The sequence below is a fragment of the Phallusia mammillata genome, chromosome 2 (genome assembly GCF_965637545.1).
Source record: "Phallusia mammillata chromosome 2, kaPhaMamm4.hap1.1, whole genome shotgun sequence".
In the NCBI taxonomy this organism is placed as follows: domain Eukaryota; kingdom Metazoa; phylum Chordata; class Ascidiacea; order Phlebobranchia; family Ascidiidae; genus Phallusia; species Phallusia mammillata.
The window spans coordinates 31,754,163-31,770,848 of record NC_137253.1 but is presented as its reverse complement, the minus strand read 5'-3'; the positions used below and the strand labels follow the sequence as shown (position 1 = coordinate 31,770,848).

Sequence of the window (16,686 nt, the reverse complement as noted above, 5' to 3'; positions counted from 1 at the left end):
TTTTTCACGAACTTATTTTTAGCAAGCCAAATAGACAAAAAGCGATCCCAAACTTACTTTTTAAACATAAAACCGGACCAGACCGATTTTACGTGCATATAATGGCATCTACTTGAGAACCAGGATATAAAATTCAATAGTCCTCTTCCATGTTGACGATATATCGCTCTTGTTAACATGCGATTTCGCATTTCTAATGCAGCGGCACAAATCAATTGTCGAGCTTCGCCGTCCATCACCCAGGTCGTCTGCCAATTCTCTATGACGTCACAATGGTGGTGGGATTCGAGATTTCGACCACACACGATCGGAAATAACAAGCTCAGCTCGAGCGATGCTTGACGATTTGTCGCTAAACGAAAAATTGCGGTGAAAATTAACGTTTCTGGGGTTGGTGGTAAGGGGTGGGGTAAAACTGCTGGGTGTGGGATTTCGCTGAACAACTATGTGTTTGTTGTTGTCGGTATTTCAGCTGTTGGAAACCTTGCGAACTATTTTTTAGGATGTCTGCATGAATGCTGCGAACTTCTATTTAGGATGAATAAACTGTTGCTGCCAGGCATAATGCATCAACAAAATTTTAGCTCTTCCAGCAGGCATTATTATAATATGCCAACGTTTCTCTGTAGGATGTCTGCATGAATGTTTTGACTCGGAAAAGTCCGGATTCGAATTCAGACTTGCGTAAGTGTCGTGAGAATTTAGACACGCTCATTCGATGTTAGACGGTTTTTAGTTCCAGATTGAAAGGGGGGCTGAACATTCTGTCCGCGTCCTGTTGACGGATATTGCAGCGTCCGGTCTGGGTGAGTTCCATAGTACAATTCCTAAAACGTGATACCATAGCACAAAATTGTAGAGGCTGTTCTTTTGTGCTAAACGTTTCGTCAAAGCGTTCTACTTGTTGGGGATTCTATTTGAATAAGAAAACAGCCAGATATTTGCATTTTCCACATTCACTGCAAGAATAATGATATTTTAATGATGAATTGAACGGCCCAAATAGACGTAAAATAAGACATGCTATTATTCAGACGTGTCAGCAAATGCTCATGCCATCATCAGAGATATGTTTTCGACATTAAACTTATGAACAGATCCGTGTAGGGTTTTACATCATATTCTGTGATGAAAAAAGAACAATGATTACCCATTTAAGTTATCTGCTCACATAGAACGGCAGAGCGATAGAGGCCACACCTTAGCACGCGTCCCAATGTGTTGTTTTAAGTCTCATGATTGCTACGACAGGTGAATCCCCTTTACTAAACCAACAACTCGCGTTTTTCGTGACACGTGACCAGTTGGATAACACGCGAACATCCGGACTCCCACAAAACACTGAGCAACTCTATGATGTACAAGACTCCAAATCTCATCTTGAGGTTTTGAACGTTGGCAACGGCGATTCGAAGTCTCACTGTTGGGTCGCGATGTCGCTGCGGGTGGTCTTTGTGGGGACGCACAAGCGAGGTTTATGGCTATTTTGGTTCCCGACACCCTCAAATGTCGCGATTGCAGGTCCCTGGCACATGTGGCTTGTCAATCAAGGCGATAAAACCTTCGAAGAGTCCTTGAAATTGCTTTGGTGCCATGCTAAGTCTGTCTTGGTGGCCCTTTCGACTGATAACGTGTCAAGTTGAGGGCCGCATTTCTTGCAAGGGTTTGCGATAAGTTGAATTCATCCCCCAGCCACAAACCCACCAACCAACAAATAAGCATGTTACACAATTTAATCAACTGGAAGTACGGACTTTTGGTAGCTCCCAAAAGAATAAAGGGCAAATATGTTTGTACACACCAAGCTGGGTGTTTTATGTTGATTTTGGATCATTCAAATAACTATGTTACACAGTTCAACCAACTGGAAGCATTGAATTTAAACAATAGCTTCCAAAACAAAACGGGGGAAAATTACCCGCAACAGACTTATGTTCAGTTTTCTTGCGATTTCAGCTTTGCTTAATGGACTTGTCGCATATGAAACGTCGTCTACAGTTTGTAAACATCAAACAATGTGTTTTATGTTGATTTTGGCAGGTTTTCGACAGTTTCACTTTGTCATTCGTGGAATTTGAAAGTCAACTTTCGGGTTCTGCACCGCTTTTAGAGTAGTTGTGACCCTGACGCGCGCGCTGGGTTTGTTTCGAAACAAAGGCGATTGTTTTGAAAACAATATGCACGCGGATTTGGCGGCGTAATAGTGAAGGCGCGCACAGCAGTCCCTGTACAGACCCGGTTGAATGTATTGAGTGGTTTTAATGCTATATTTGGCGACAGCGACTTCTCAATTACAGAAATAACACACTAAACACGCCTGATTGTAATATTGTTTTGTAATTGTCACACTCACAAAGCGGTATAGGCACAAATATTGCATTTATATCAAAAATATCATTTGGCTCTTTGTAAGAATTTGGACGAGGTATTTTTGCTGATGTTTACCACTGTTACGGTTAAATGCGCATAGCTCGTTAGGAAACCCGCATTAAGCATACACAGCCGCGCGAGTTAACAGGCCCGGTGTTTTCGATTGCCACACACTTTTAGTAACCCTATCCTGATCACAAGTTTACCATCAAACACAGCAATGGACAGAAATGGCGGCAGTGCAAACGCAAGTACATGTTTTCGCGGGTTAAAAAGCGCGCTTACTGGGTGGTCTCCTCCCCCAACGACGACGGCGACATTTCGATATCTGCCAATCCGCGTTCGATACGTCATCGCCTGTCATATACGTCACAAATAGCGATGGCGTTAGACAATCGAATTGTGGAATAACAAACCGCGAATCGGTACTAGGTAGTGTTACGTCATAGAGCGGTTAAGGAATTTTCGAATGATAAATCGCGATTCCATTGTTCTGTTGATCCGCGGGTGCTGGTGTTATTATTCTTGTCGTAAGGTGGGGCTCGAGCTGACATTCTTCTCTGCTTCTCCCGATTTAACACCGCAGTGTTCAGGTTATGATGGAAAAGACGCGACAAGCCCGTTTAAATCCGAATACAAACTTCCCCATGTTATTACCCACCCTTCTATTGTCCCGAACGTGCTGCCGATGTAACGCCCGTTGACGTTCCAAATCCTCCTTTCTAGGCCTGAAGAAGTTAATTTTGTAGCGTATTTGGGTGGTAATCTGAAGATCTATTTTTTGAAAGCCACCGCCAACTTTGTGGGATAACTGTTGTTATACCTGTTCAAAGCTTAACTTATAGAGCTCTTCTGGCAATTTCATTTTTAAACCGACGTTTCGACGTCCTATACAAGTCGCCTTTACCATGGCCTGTCAGCAACAGCTTATATACTGTACGAAGCTTTTTGCGGTCAACTGTAGTGAGGTGGAAACTCTTACACAATCAAAATGTGATGAATATATATCGAAAGTTTTGCAGTGCATAATGTGACCCAAATTGCCTCTACGTTTAACCTAGTGACTCCAAAACAAAAAACATTTGCTCAATAGCAAACACGAGTGACAGTTTTCCAGGTTTAATGAAACAAAAATTTCTATGCGATCTTTTAAACACCAATCTTTGCTTGTCAGGAATTTTTCTAAGATAAAATCAGTTCTGTACCGTCTGTAGTGTCGCGAATCGAGTTATCCGATACTTTAATTGCTCAAAGCTGTGGCACCTATTTACCTCCAACCAAGTCAGGAAAAAAATGTCACATGCCATGCAGAGTAGAAATGCTTGCGTGGATTTTAAAATGCAAATTCCCTAAACTGATCCTTATCCTTAGCATTTTTTGTTGCAACCATTAAGAAGTGCTTAGTATCACTATACACGGACTTGAAGAGTAATTTAATTAAAACTGAACGTCTGCATGATGTATTCTTTGTACCCAAGTACTCTAGCAGTTACTTTTTTTAAAATTAAAAATGGTATTTGATATTAAAGGCAGCTTAAGCGGTTTTGCTTTAAATTCTTTTGGTATTTTTTTTCTTTACCAAAGTTTTGTCCTAACTGCCGTACAACACAGATGTGAAATTTTAACCAAAAGTTACTCATACCGCAGGCTAGATTTTTCTAGCCTACCCAAGTAGTTATTTAAAAAAACTTTAAAATAGTATTTTATATTAAAGGCAGATTTTGCTTTAATATCTTTCGGTATTTTTGATATTAGCTCGATTACTATCTTCAATATCAAGTTCCTTAAGCCTGGCAGATTTGCTGACAGCTGTTTTAATGCCTGCTCAAATTGTCTCTTTCCATTTAATTAAGTTTTTTAGCTTTGCTTGGATAAAGGAACATACACGATTTAGAATTGGACAAACTTGTTGTAAACCAAACCAGGATCAAGTTAAACTGTCATCGTTATTTGATGCAAGGTCCGTGACCAGTTAACATAACTGGAGGGTGACAAAAACCATAAACACGAATTCTCGGGGAAAGAGATGAAAAACAAAAACTGAAAATAAACCAATATTGACAAGTGCATGGCTGTTTGTTGAACCGGACTAGAAAATGAGGCAAACGCCCTTAATTGTATGGGGAAGTGGGTGTAATTGAAACAAAAATGTTTCGTTGTGTTTTGCCCGAAAATACAACAAGATATCTTGCATTGTGTTAACTTTGAGGTGTATTATTTGGTTTATGTGATTCCATGATTTAAATAAGAAGCATTTTACCCGTTTTCCTAATCCGGTTCGGGTTGTACAGACACAAACGTAAACCATATATAACTTATATATAAATGTATAACGCAAACAAATATGTGGAGAAAGTGTAACAAACGCCCTGATTTGTTTTTTCAAAAGTCACAATTGAAGATTTCGGGCAAAAGTGTGGTTTAGGAAAGACAATTTTTTTGATCGTCCGGTTAAATTTGTCTCATTGTCATAATTCACGCTTGCAGTAACACTATAGAGAACAAAACCGTAGCGTAAAAATAAGATCAAAAAGACAGAAAAAAGTTACAAACACTAATTCGAGTTTTGAAGAAGAAAAAAAACAACAACAAAAGAATAAAACAAATAATAAAAGTGAAACATTTTTTAAATCTCTTGCGCTTTAAGCAAAACAGCGATACAACTAATACTTTAAACTGGACATAGCGTATACTGCAAGCAACATGGTGCTTAAATATTTCAACGCTTTTCGTGTTCGATTTGAATCGTTGCTCACATTTGCAATGGTGGGCAGTCGTTTCTCGGTGTTGCGCCCATCCCGGCATTTTAACCGTCGTTTTGCGGAATTTCGCAACGGCCAAGTCCCGCGGAATTGCTGCAGTGCACTCGGGCACCGGCACAATTCATAAATATTTGACCGAATATTACGACAGTCTTTGCCCTCCACGCCATCGCACACACATGTGCTAAAATGTCTTGAAGCTTTTTTAAGCGCTATGATGGCTTTAGAACAAGCGCGCGTGCATTTTAAACCGTTTATTACTTGCGAGCATTTCCGGAGAAATCTTTTCTGCGCTTTCCGACACTTCGGTTTATGCTCACACCGTATTCTAGCCTCGGTGCAGCCGATTTGACCTCCACGTGGCAGAAACAACCTTGGGCGACATTTACGCGCTGTCGATTGATGACGTCGACAGAATCCTTCATTCCACGTGGGAGCTATTGTGCTGCTCTCGGTTCCGTACAAGTGCTGCCTCGCGTGTGGAAAATGTTCAGAAGTGAACGAGTTTTGTTGTGTGGCGTTTTCTTGTCTCCTCAGCAAGGAATCCAACGCACAGTCACATCGCGCCAGTAGAGAGCTGTAGATTGTATTGTTGAGAAGAATGAGCGCCTGAACACACTTAGGAGGACATGTCTCCTCATCATGGGACGGGAGACGCTTGTAGAAGACTTTCTTCCATCTTTGTCCCATCCAGTTATACAGATACTTCGCAGCCATCTTACGCGGCCTAAACATTTTCACCGGTCTCCTAAATCGCTTTGAGCTCCTCATTTTGTGTCTTCTCCTGGCTCTTGCTCTCATCCTTGCTCTTCTCGACGCAGACAGTGATCTTGCGATCCTCCGCCGACTCAGTGACTCCCTGTATCCTCCTCCGATGTTGAACATCCTCCTCACCACCTGGCTCCCTTCTCCTGAAGAGCAGGAGGACACGAAGTTCCAGAATTTGCTGTGACAGTTTTTATCCACCTGACAAAGTTTGTAAGCGTCGGAGCAATGCAATTTCCATTCTCCGCCTTTTCCTCCGAGCAGCAGAGGCATCACATCTTCTATTACTTTATTCCTGGTGGACGGATGGAGGTGTTCCCATGCCAACCACCATCTTGGCGTGTCCAGAGCTTTCTGGATGCTTCCTCGTATGTCTGTGGTTTGTACAAGTTCCTGAACCCATTCTGTCCACGGGTTTTCATCTGCGCTGTTTCCAATGTCGAAGTCCTCCGCGAAGTAGCTATGCCGAGTCGCCAAACCAAACTGCTGGAAATCGACCCCCGAAATTCGGTCGTCGGTCAATAGTGACACCGAGCTGTGTTCGCTTGAGCACAGAGCAATTTTCACAAGCAAAGTCCAGCGAAAAACCGACAGTAATTGTGCAGGGTAGTTCATATTTTAATGCTTTTCGTTCCTACTTGATTGTAAGCTACAGTTTTTCTGTTGAAAACAAAGAAGTTTTAATGTTGGTTATGATCCTGTCTATCAAATAAATCTTGGAGAAAACTAAGAACAACGTTAAAAACATATTAAAGTGAACTTTGAAAATAACAACTTTGTCATTTAAAATCGACAACTACCCCCAACAAGATCCATAATTTCGCGAAACACAATATTTATGTAAAATATTTTAAAACGTTGTACTTTCATCTTTTTTTCTAAAAGTAAATGTTATATGTACCATTCGTGTCACTTTTAAAAAAAAAATTGAACCATCCTCAAAATTATAAAGTAAAAAAATGCATAGAGCAAAATTCATCCCATGATTTTTATTGAAAACAAATTTTGTTGACCTCCTGTCAGAAACCTGGTCCAACTTTCTTGTAACACTCTTCCTTTAGAACCTGCTTCTTGCGTTGCGTAATTAGGTTTCTATTTGTAGCAGACTCTGAAGCGCTTGCCTCGAACAGCAGCGCGTCTTCTTCTGATACAGTGATCTATTTTTCTGTCCAAAGCTGTCGTTCCTTTCCCGGCTGATGGAAAACCTTGTCTGCGCAAAATCCTCCGGTCCGTCTGTCTCTTGTACCCATGGGTCTGTTGTCATGGGTTACCACACCCCTTGTAATGTGTCAAGTGCCCCCACTTTACCTCCCCGGGGGTGAGCTGGGTGAGTGGCCAGCCCCAGTATGGGATGTTTGCAGCACACGCCTGCAGAGCCAACCCGAGAGCGGGAAAATTATACTTTGTGACGTTTTGGTTTTCTCGCATGATCGCGCATTGTTTGCGGGTGGCCACGTACGCTATGATTTATATCTGTCACCGTTTTCGACTTTAAGCGGATCCAAGCGGTAGAGCTGGTAATCTCCATAGACCACCTAGCGCCATAAATAACTCTGTATGCATTTGCTTGTAACTTTTTCACTTCATGTGGAGAAAAGACCTTCACGTTTTCTTTACCAAAGTTTTGTCCTAACTGCCGTACAACACAGATGTGAAATTTTAACCAAAAGTTACTCATACCGCAGGCTAGATTTTTCTTGCCTACGCCTTGCCATGTGGTGGTGAATGCTGGGTGACCGGCTGATTCGGTACAACGCCTTCAATGGGCCTGGCCCTGGCGTACTGTGAGTTATATATGAGTGTCCCGTGATCGCTGGTCTGCATAGACGCTTCAGGTCTAAACCCAGTTATGAATTTATGTTCATCTTAACTTATATAATGCAACAAACAACCTAAGTTTTTAAAGCCACATAAGCAGATAACTATAATTTCGTTTACTCGCCTAAACCTTTCTGCCGACTAAGATCTACAGAAAAGTTAACTGGATTTTTACAGATTTTCCCTTTGATTCCAGGTTCGCCCTTTGAGAATAAGATCCCAGCAGCAGTTAGTAACCCAACCCGGGGTCTCATTTTTATTCCAGCCTCGACTTTGAAAATCGACCAGCTGAGCTTATCTGGCAGGGGCGAAACCGGATCCTTCTGTTTGTGTTTAAACCAAATCCCGATTCACCCCCTGCTAATCCCGCAACCCCACAAACCCCTCTTGCACCCCGGCATTGCGCCCCTCCTTTCTTATGTATCCCCGTTTCCTCACTAGCCCACCCCGTACTGCTCATGTCCATCCACACATGTTAACTTTAACCGGGCATTGCTGACTCGACCAAGAGCGCTGTAATGGATAGAAACCCTGCTGCTACTTCAGCACAGGACTCAGTAAAACCCGAAACCTTTACTACCAACGAAACGTCAATAAATACGCAACGAAGCTGTTAAAAAACGTTACTAATCAGCTCCTGTATACTACAGTTATTATCCTATAATTTCAGAAGTCAAGGTATTTTGTTTTGTACAAGTGAACCAAACTGTATCACAAGTTAAATCAATTGGTAAAAGTACGCTTAACCTGCCGCTACCTCCAGTGCTGTTGTTATTCATTACTATTCCATCGTTGACTTGTAAAGTTTTTTACCTTGTCTCTTCTGCTGCTCGAAGTTGTGCTGACCCAACTAGTCGCGATCTTAAAATGGCGCTGCTTGATCCGCGCTGCGAGAGACTCGAACTGCAGAAGCAGCAGAAAAACCCGGCCACACACGACGCTGAAACGGACCTTGTGTTTGCGCTTGTGTGATTTTCCGGCAAAACAAGGCGCTTTCGTATTGATTTATGTCTCCGCCAATCTCGTAGCAAGTAATTCCGACGGTCAGGCGTGTGTAATGTTGTTGTGAATGGGAAGAAAAATGCCAGAAATATGGCAGGTTTGCCGCCGTTTGTTTCGTGTAAAATCCAGCAGGCTTGATTAATTACGAATCCATAACCCAAATATTTCGCACTATTTTAGGTTAAATAGTCCGCACAAAACAACGGTTAAAGGTGACTTTTGTTTATTAATGGTTTTAGCTTCACAAAACTTTCAATTTATTGTCAAAAGGTTTAAATTTTTCAAAACGTGACATTTTAGCCGGCTAGTTGGGAACGAAAACCTCCTGTAAATTATGGACAACATTTGTCGTTTCCACTTTGAAACATATCTACATATTGGTCGCCTTGAAAGCATTGCATTTTGGAGAATCTCATCAGATTCTAACCACAAGTCAACTGAAATGATTGATTTGAGGCATTGCTAAAAAATGTAAAACTGGACATTAAACTTTTCACCGTAACTATTCGCGTTTAGTTTGCAAAGTCATGCATCAGGTTTAAAATGAAATAACATGATTATAAATAGGGTTATTGTGTTATTTCCTTGATTCTGGGGCTTCAAGTTTAACAAATTAATCATTCCTTGGTTTCAGCATCAAGAAGATTTGCTTTAAACCACTAACCTTCAAAAACTAACAGTGTAATCTAAACCTGGGTGTTATTTCAGGGATTAGCAAAAAGCGGGGGCCGCTGGGTTCACCCTTGAGCCACCAACTACAGTAGTTTACAAAACCGGGGGGCACGGGGTTCGCAACTTTCACTCGTTTGTTTTTCTTCTCTTGCCAACAAGTTCCGCTGCAGGGTCGCCGCTTTTCTTCTCAAAGAACCTTCTTCCATTGTTCGTCGAGGCTTCGAACAAACCGCCCGCGTTTTATGACGATTCTAGAACGTTGTGGGTCCCCGGCGACGAAAAAAAAACTTTCGCGTGTTTCTGGCGACTTTGGGTGCCCAGAAAGGATCGCGTTTCTAGTTAATTAGTTAATCTGACATTCCCAAACGCGCGCGCAGCTTGATCGATGCCTATGACGTCACAAAGGTCGTGTTCGCGCTATTCTCGAACGCTGTGAGGTCTTGACGCCAATGGCGAAGCGACCGTGTTTTGTGGTTGAAAGTTTGTCTTTTCTGTTTTCTGTTGAATCGCGCTGAACAAACACAGCTTTCTGTTGGGAAAATAATTATTTTTGGTTTTGCTGACATGATATGTTTGACAGTTAATTAGTTGAGAAGACACTTTGAAATGAAGGTGACCCTCGTGTTTTCGCTGAAATTTCTTTGAAATGTTTGGTTCTCAACTTCTCAACCCTTTTAAAATACATTTGAAGATTCAAACCAACTTCTATTATGCCAAAAACATTTTTCAGTTGTTTGAAGAGGCCCAAATGAAATTTGTGGCCCAAAAATTGTGGGTTACATTTAACATTATACTTCTCTTGCAAACTGTTGACTTTTTACAATACGTTGCGTCCAATACATTTTCCAGAAAAGAAGTGCCACTGTTTTAGGTAATCTTATCTAACAACGATCTGGGACCATGTAATCAAAAGCAAAATAAATTAGATAAAGATGTGTGCTTCGTAAACCCATATGCTTCGAAATAAATCGTTTCAGTTAACCTGTTTTGTTTTATACGTCCACGAACCGTTTTATGGTGAATCATGGTATTCCATTTCAAGGCGAATTCGTAAAACTATGTGGAAAGCTAAAAGTAGCTTACTTAATTTTAATTTTGTTTAAAATAAATCATATAAATCCAGCATAAGCAAATTTACAAACAAACAAAATCCACTGTTGCGTCACCATTGCTTTGTCATTACGTCACAATGCAATTTTCAGTCAATCACCAAGTGGTGAGACGTAAAATTTTTTTATTAATATTTCTATTAAATTTTAAAGATAAAAACAGAAAAAGAAATGTCATCTCAAAATTGCAAATGCTCAAGCGAATGCAAAACCGACATTAAATCCGAAGAAACAAGTTCTACGAGCTCTGTATCGCCAACTGTCGTCCGAAAGTTTTTGCCTGGGGAGCTGCCTGAAAGATTCAAGTTTCCCGAAAAAATGCAGGGCTATGGCGTAAAGATCGACCCATTGTACCGAACCACTGCGTCGGATTATGGAAGTCGGGGACCAAACGAACACACATCGCCGAGTCAGTTCTTCGGTTTTAGCAGAAAATTTACCAAACATCTTGCAAAGTGTGGAATGTACAGAGATCATTCAGTGAACTGAATAAACGATTTTATGGAAATGCTGTTTTTTGCGGAAGCAGAAGACGGTAATCAGTTTTGGAAACAATACCCCAAAACAATTGCACTGTAGATTTTTCAGATTGGGGTCGGCAACCCCTGGCATAGCGAGGTGGTTTTTCATGGCACGCCAACCGATTTGCGTGTTTATATTGAAGTAACAATTTAACCTGTTACACTGCTTGTTTTCAGTTTTTATCATGCCATTGTATTAAAACCCAGCCTACACGTACTAAACGCTCTGCTTTATAATTATTATTGATATCTGCTGGCATGAACCACTATTGTTCAGAAAAATGTTGGCACGCGTCGCCTAAAAGGTTGCCGACCCCTGCTCTGTGGTGTATGCCCAGTTGTGGTATGGATAACATATGCTGCAGCATGACTTTATAGCCTGTTACTGCCAACAAACAGGAGTGCCATTGGATGACTACATAAGCCAACACGACAAACGTCGTGTAACTAGGCTGCACTGAGGAGACCTTATATAGGTTAAAACAGTGTTCACTGTCCGCAGGTTACTCAATATTGGGTAGGTTTGTGTTTTTGTGGGTGTCTGTTGAAATTATAAATCATGTGGACGCTTACAGTGTTCCATACCGAAACTGATTTTTCGTATTTTTGCGAGGTTAAAATTTCTCTTAGTTGCGCCGAAATTTAAATTGAGCACTTCGACAATATTGTTCTGAAGTCATCTGTTTAATTATTAGAAAAGTTTTATGATGTAATAACCACCCGACAATAATTGTTGTTTGTTGCAGATTTCTTTGTAGTTGTTAACACCACTAAGGGGTATCTTTTTGTGCTTCCGAAATACCGAACTAACTCCGTTACAGTTAGACCGGAACGATATAAATTACACAAATACAAGAATGTTATTTGTTCCGTTCCTTTTTGTAACGATGCTCTTATTTCAGTTGCAATTATGAGTCAGTTGGTGCTGTCTGTGTAGAGAACAAAATCTAGTTCTACCCGTTCTTAAAGTTATAATTTCCTTTATCAGGAAGACACGCAGAACATTTAACAATTCCAGATTTATTTGCGTCAAACAGCGAAATCCTTCACAATTCTCGTCGCAGTTTGGCTCACTAGCGGCACATAGTGGCGGCGTAATAAATGAGTTTCCCAGATAACACTCGAATTTGAACCGGTTCTTTCAGGGTCGTCCAGTTCGGCGTTGTATGAACCTGGAAGTTGGGAAAAACATAATGTAACGAGGCATTGGTCAGTGTTATTGCACTGATAACTATATATTGTTTCGCCCACCAAGACAATCTGGTGTATTGTATGACAACGTTTGCCCACAGGTAGGTGCTACCGAGAAGCCCCAAAACCCGCAGTTAAAACATCTATATCTTTGTTTGAAACCACCTTAATTAATTTTAATGCATTGCTAAAGTTATTTGTGTAAAGAAGGTTTTGTGTAAATTAAATTCCTTTCCTTTGGGAAGTTGGGAACCACTGTATTAAAGCATAGCAATTTATTTCAATGCATACTTTTAGGCCCTTGGGATGAAAATTGCTGCTGTACATAATCAACCATTTTCAGTTGAAACATCAAACACATGTTATTTTAACGGTGATAATAAGGGCCAAAATAGATGTAAAAGCGACATGCTATATTCTTCAAACATGTTATTTTAAAACTGAGATTCTAACATATTTGTGCGGGTCCACAACCTAATGGGAAATTTTTCTTTCACCATACTGTTTAAAAACATTTTTACGCACACATATTTTAGTGTTTGATGAATGACAAACATTTACAAACTCACCTATCGATTGCGATTCAATGTCGAAAAGAGAAACACTTTTGCTGTTGCTGTTGAACAATTTACGGATTTCATCCAACATTGCTAAGGGAAATTTGGACGGCTGCAAGTGCAGAGTTATGGCATAAAGTCGTTTAATAAATGACTTCAATGCCACAATTGTCACCTGTGTTGCAAGCAAAAATATTTTTAGTTTAAGAGTCTCAAAAAGCATAGTTTGCACTTTGCAGCAAGAGATACAAATATTTACAGAAGACACATTTAAAGAAACAACTGAATTGTATATGTTTGCTACATGAATTAAAGTTCGTTTATTTGACAAAAGTCCTATAGACAAGGTTGGTTAATCGTTTAATCTGGCAGTAAATGAATTTATGTGATTTAGCCCAATTTAAATAAAAATGACAGCTCAGACACCTGGGTTCTTAAACATTGCAAAAAATCCTAACAAACCTGTTTGCGTCGTTTGTTGAGCATCATTTCAATGCATTCAATTGCAATCGATGCACAATTCTGATCTTGTTCCTTGTTTGATTTTCGTAACTTGTTGTTAAATGGAATTTCATTGAGCAGTGTAAACATAACTTGATAAAAACTTGCCGGATCAATCATAAGGACTTCACCTTGTCCTGTGAGAATCTACAAAACAAAAAATAAGGCATTGCAGTGTAGTTGAATTTGATGTTTATAATTTTGTAGTGATGGGACGATACCAGGTTTTGAAACGAGTAGCGATACCGAGTACGAGTACCACATGTATATACCTTCGATACCGAGTACTTAAGTGTAGTGTTGTAATTAGTTGTATATCGCTGGCTAATTTATCTGCCATGGTCGGGGTACAGGCATGCACACACACACGCAGAAACATGTAATCTCCATATGATAGCGAAAAAGATATACATAACTGGCAGAACTTTTTTCCAATTTTGTGCTGTCCGAAGCAAATATTGGCATAAAGTTGCCCATATTCTTATGGTGTAAATCAGCCTTCGGTACTCGCATGTTGGTAAAACTAAGACAAAGTATTTCAATACCGAGTACCGGGTACTCGTCCCATCACCATAATTTTGTTTTCATGTTTATGTATTAACATTCTAATTATTGACCTCTTAAGTAAACAAATTCATGGCTTTATTTTTTTAATTTATTGTATTTTTTCCTGTTTTATTTCCTGCTCACAAACAGTTTTCAATCAAAAGTCACCAGCGTTGCAATTTTAACTTTAAAAACAGATAAATCTGTCTAACCTGAAAAGCTGTGAAGATGCAATGTAGATTTTCTCGAATGCTTAGTTCCCCAGATGACACAAGTCTTTGCAAATGAACAAGCAAGTCTCCAAAGAAGTCAATATTAATTAAATTTGAGAATTTAGCAAGGCCTTCTAACACTACAGGAAGAACAGAACGACATTGGGCCATTTCTTCTGACTGTAGAAAAAAGCAAATATTTAATACAAAAACACTGAAAAATGTATAATAATTGAGAAGTGAAACTTGCTAAGCAGGCGCTTTTGAGAATAGAGGCACAATTTTTTTTTCAACATTTACAGTTAACTTAAGAACTTGTTTGGTATAATTAAACATAAACATCTTGCCTTATGTTTGAGGATCCTAAAATAGATAAGGAACACTTGTTGAACTGTTTCAGTATGAAGTTGAGTTTTTTGTTCAATATCTTCAGTTGCTGCTGCTTCTTTCAATTCATTTTCAACTGCTTTTTGCTTTTTCATATGTTTTAATTGCCGCCTAGACATTTTCTTCTTCATTTCTTTTGCCTTTTTTCTCTCTGCCTTGTTCTTTTTGTGTGCCACCATCGAATAATCCACTTTCGTGATTCTACAAGTAGTAGTCATAACATTAATAATGTGTGCACCATCATTACTACTGGTTGTTGTAACCTTGTATTCAGTCACATATTTTGGTAAACTTACCTTAAAAACAGCAGAGTATTTAAAAATTCTGGTCTGATTTTCTTGGGGCCTCTTTGCTTCGCAACATTAGACAATGCTTTAACAGTGGCAAAAGTAGAAGCTCCCAGTTTATCAGTCGCAAATAAAGTTTGGATCGCATCACAGCAATATTTTCTGATGGTGGGATCTGCATCATCATTTGCAATGGGCACAATTACGATGGATATGTTGTTGTGAAAGTTGAAGTGTGACGTCTTCACGTACAAATCACACAAACACTGGATGGCGATGTTGCCCAAACTATGTTCAGCTTCAGCGGAGAGTAAATGGTTCTTTCCTATAAGACAACAGATTTTGTGTGGTAAATCTGGTAAAACTAGTTAATAAACAACAACTAAAACACTTGTAGTTGAATCACACTTGAGTAGGGGCAAAGTATAGACCAGGGGTCGGCAACGTTTTAGGCGACGCATGCCAATTTACTTGTTATTTCCGAGTTTTAATCACCTCGCGTGCCATTGTTTTTCTATATAACAGTGGTTTGTACCAGCAGATATCAATAATAAAGAGAAAGCAGAGTATTTCATGTAAGGCTGAATTGTAAAGATAATGACATAATTAAAACTGAAAACAAGCAGTTTAAAAGGTTTAATTGTTACTTTCTATGTTACCCTTACCAGGTCTTTTTCGCTTTGAAATCAATTTCTCCAAATACTGAAGAAAAAGTTTGTATTGGTGAAGAAGACTTTCTTCAAAATCAGTAAGAGATTTCACTTCTTTGCTTAACTTCACTTTCTTTTCCTTCTCGGTCCTCTCCCGAATCCTGTAACCTACAATCAAAAGTAAATACTTAAATACAGCTACTTATTTATAAGAGTTGCTTTCAAACAGTAAGGTAGATGCTTTCCCATAAGTAGTGTATGCTAGTTTGGTTTTCATGTTTTCAGCTGATGTTTGGTATTTCTGGTAGCTTGATTTTGTCTCCAGTTAATGTGCGGGAGCAGGAATATGTCAAACTCATACAGTGTCCACCATCTACACACACACACACATGCTGCAGTTTCATTCTTTCCTGGTTGTTTTATATTTATTTATGGTTAGTTAAACAGTATACAGTATGTGGATTGGAGTACAATGTTGCATTTTCAGTAAAATCAACCACCTAACAATTCTAAAAGATTTCTTAAGTTTATACTTTCTTATAAGATAACAGTTAATTACATTCCAAGTAAAAGACAAAATGCAGAATGCTTGGAAAGGTTAAATTAAGTATGTTTTAAAAGTAATGATTAATGTTTTTCAACAAACCTGGTATGATATCAATAAAAAGACAAGCAAGTGAGGCAACAACCAGCTTTCTCGTGGTGGCACAACTTTCAGGCGACGTTTCATCTTCTAACATCAGTCGTAGTTGTTTTACATACTTTATGTTGGCCTGCGGCTCCGCAACGATGGCTGATGCCAACTTGGCGATTTTGTTTTTTGCTTTGGCAATTTGCACTCTTCTGTTTGCAGCTAAATTTGTTTTCGTAATTGATGTGCTTTCAGTTTTGGTAGAAGTGGGTGGTGCAGACGGAACATCATCAACACTCTCTTCATTTTGTTCAACTTCAACAGTTTGGGTAACAATTTTACCCGAAGGAATTTTAATTGGGAGTAAATGACGAGATTTTACGTTTCTCGATTTCTGAGCATTCTCGTGTCCCTTGATAAATCGCGGTTTCTTTTCAAACACTTCTTCTTCGAGCGACTTATTGTTTTTGCGCTTTCGCTGCATGCTTCACAAAAGCAAAAAACTTATTTTGTCAACAAAACAATGCATTTGTACAGGCCAAGTCAACCACGTTGTTGTCGGCAAATATCCTTCTCTCTCATCCACTTTGCAAAATATATAAAACATTTTCTCCATAAAACAAAGTCAAAAGGCAAGTAAAATTACAAAATTAAAATATCCAAACACTTAAATACATATTTATCAAATTTGAACACTTAAAACAC

The 16,686-nt window shown here is 39.4% G+C and overlaps 2 protein-coding genes across 2 annotated transcripts; both read right to left on the bottom strand.

The window, feature by feature from the left end:
- Positions 1-5,008: 5,008 nt before the first annotated feature.
- Positions 5,009-6,522, bottom strand: LOC145214344 (uncharacterized). Its single transcript, XM_080082851.1, has one exon. It carries the CDS (start codon positions 6,510-6,512, stop codon positions 5,034-5,036), a length of 1,479 nt encoding a protein of 492 aa, XP_079938977.1. The 5' UTR covers positions 6,513-6,522; the 3' UTR covers positions 5,009-5,033.
- A 5,501-nt stretch (positions 6,523-12,023) lies between these two features.
- Positions 12,024-16,586, bottom strand: LOC145213763 (nucleolar complex protein 3 homolog). The gene is made up of 8 exons (XM_080082152.1): positions 15,997-16,586; positions 15,366-15,518; positions 14,710-15,025; positions 14,374-14,614; positions 14,027-14,206; positions 13,230-13,415; positions 12,780-12,942; positions 12,024-12,191 (listed from the first exon to the last, which is right to left on the bottom strand). The coding sequence occupies exons 1-8, from the start codon at positions 16,463-16,465 to the stop codon at positions 12,049-12,051; spliced, it is 1,851 nt and encodes a 616-aa protein (XP_079938278.1). The 5' UTR covers positions 16,466-16,586; the 3' UTR covers positions 12,024-12,048.
- Positions 16,587-16,686: the final 100 nt, after the last annotated feature.

Bases quoted from the DNA above. Each gene is read 5' to 3' on its own strand.
- LOC145213763 (XM_080082152.1), bottom strand. From the start codon at position 16,465: ATGCAGCGAAAGCGCAAAAACAATAAGTCGCTCGAAGAAGAAGTGTTT. The intron at 15,026-15,365 runs GTAAGGGTAACA...GTTGTCTTATAG, and splicing joins TTCAAAGCGAAAAAGACCTG to GAAAGAACCATTTACTCTCC. The intron at 14,615-14,709 runs GTAAGTTTACCA...TACTACTTGTAG, and splicing joins AATACTCTGCTGTTTTTAAG to AATCACGAAAGTGGATTATT.
- LOC145214344 (XM_080082851.1), bottom strand. From the start codon at position 6,512: ATGAACTACCCTGCACAATTACTGTCGGTTTTTCGCTGGACTTTGCTT.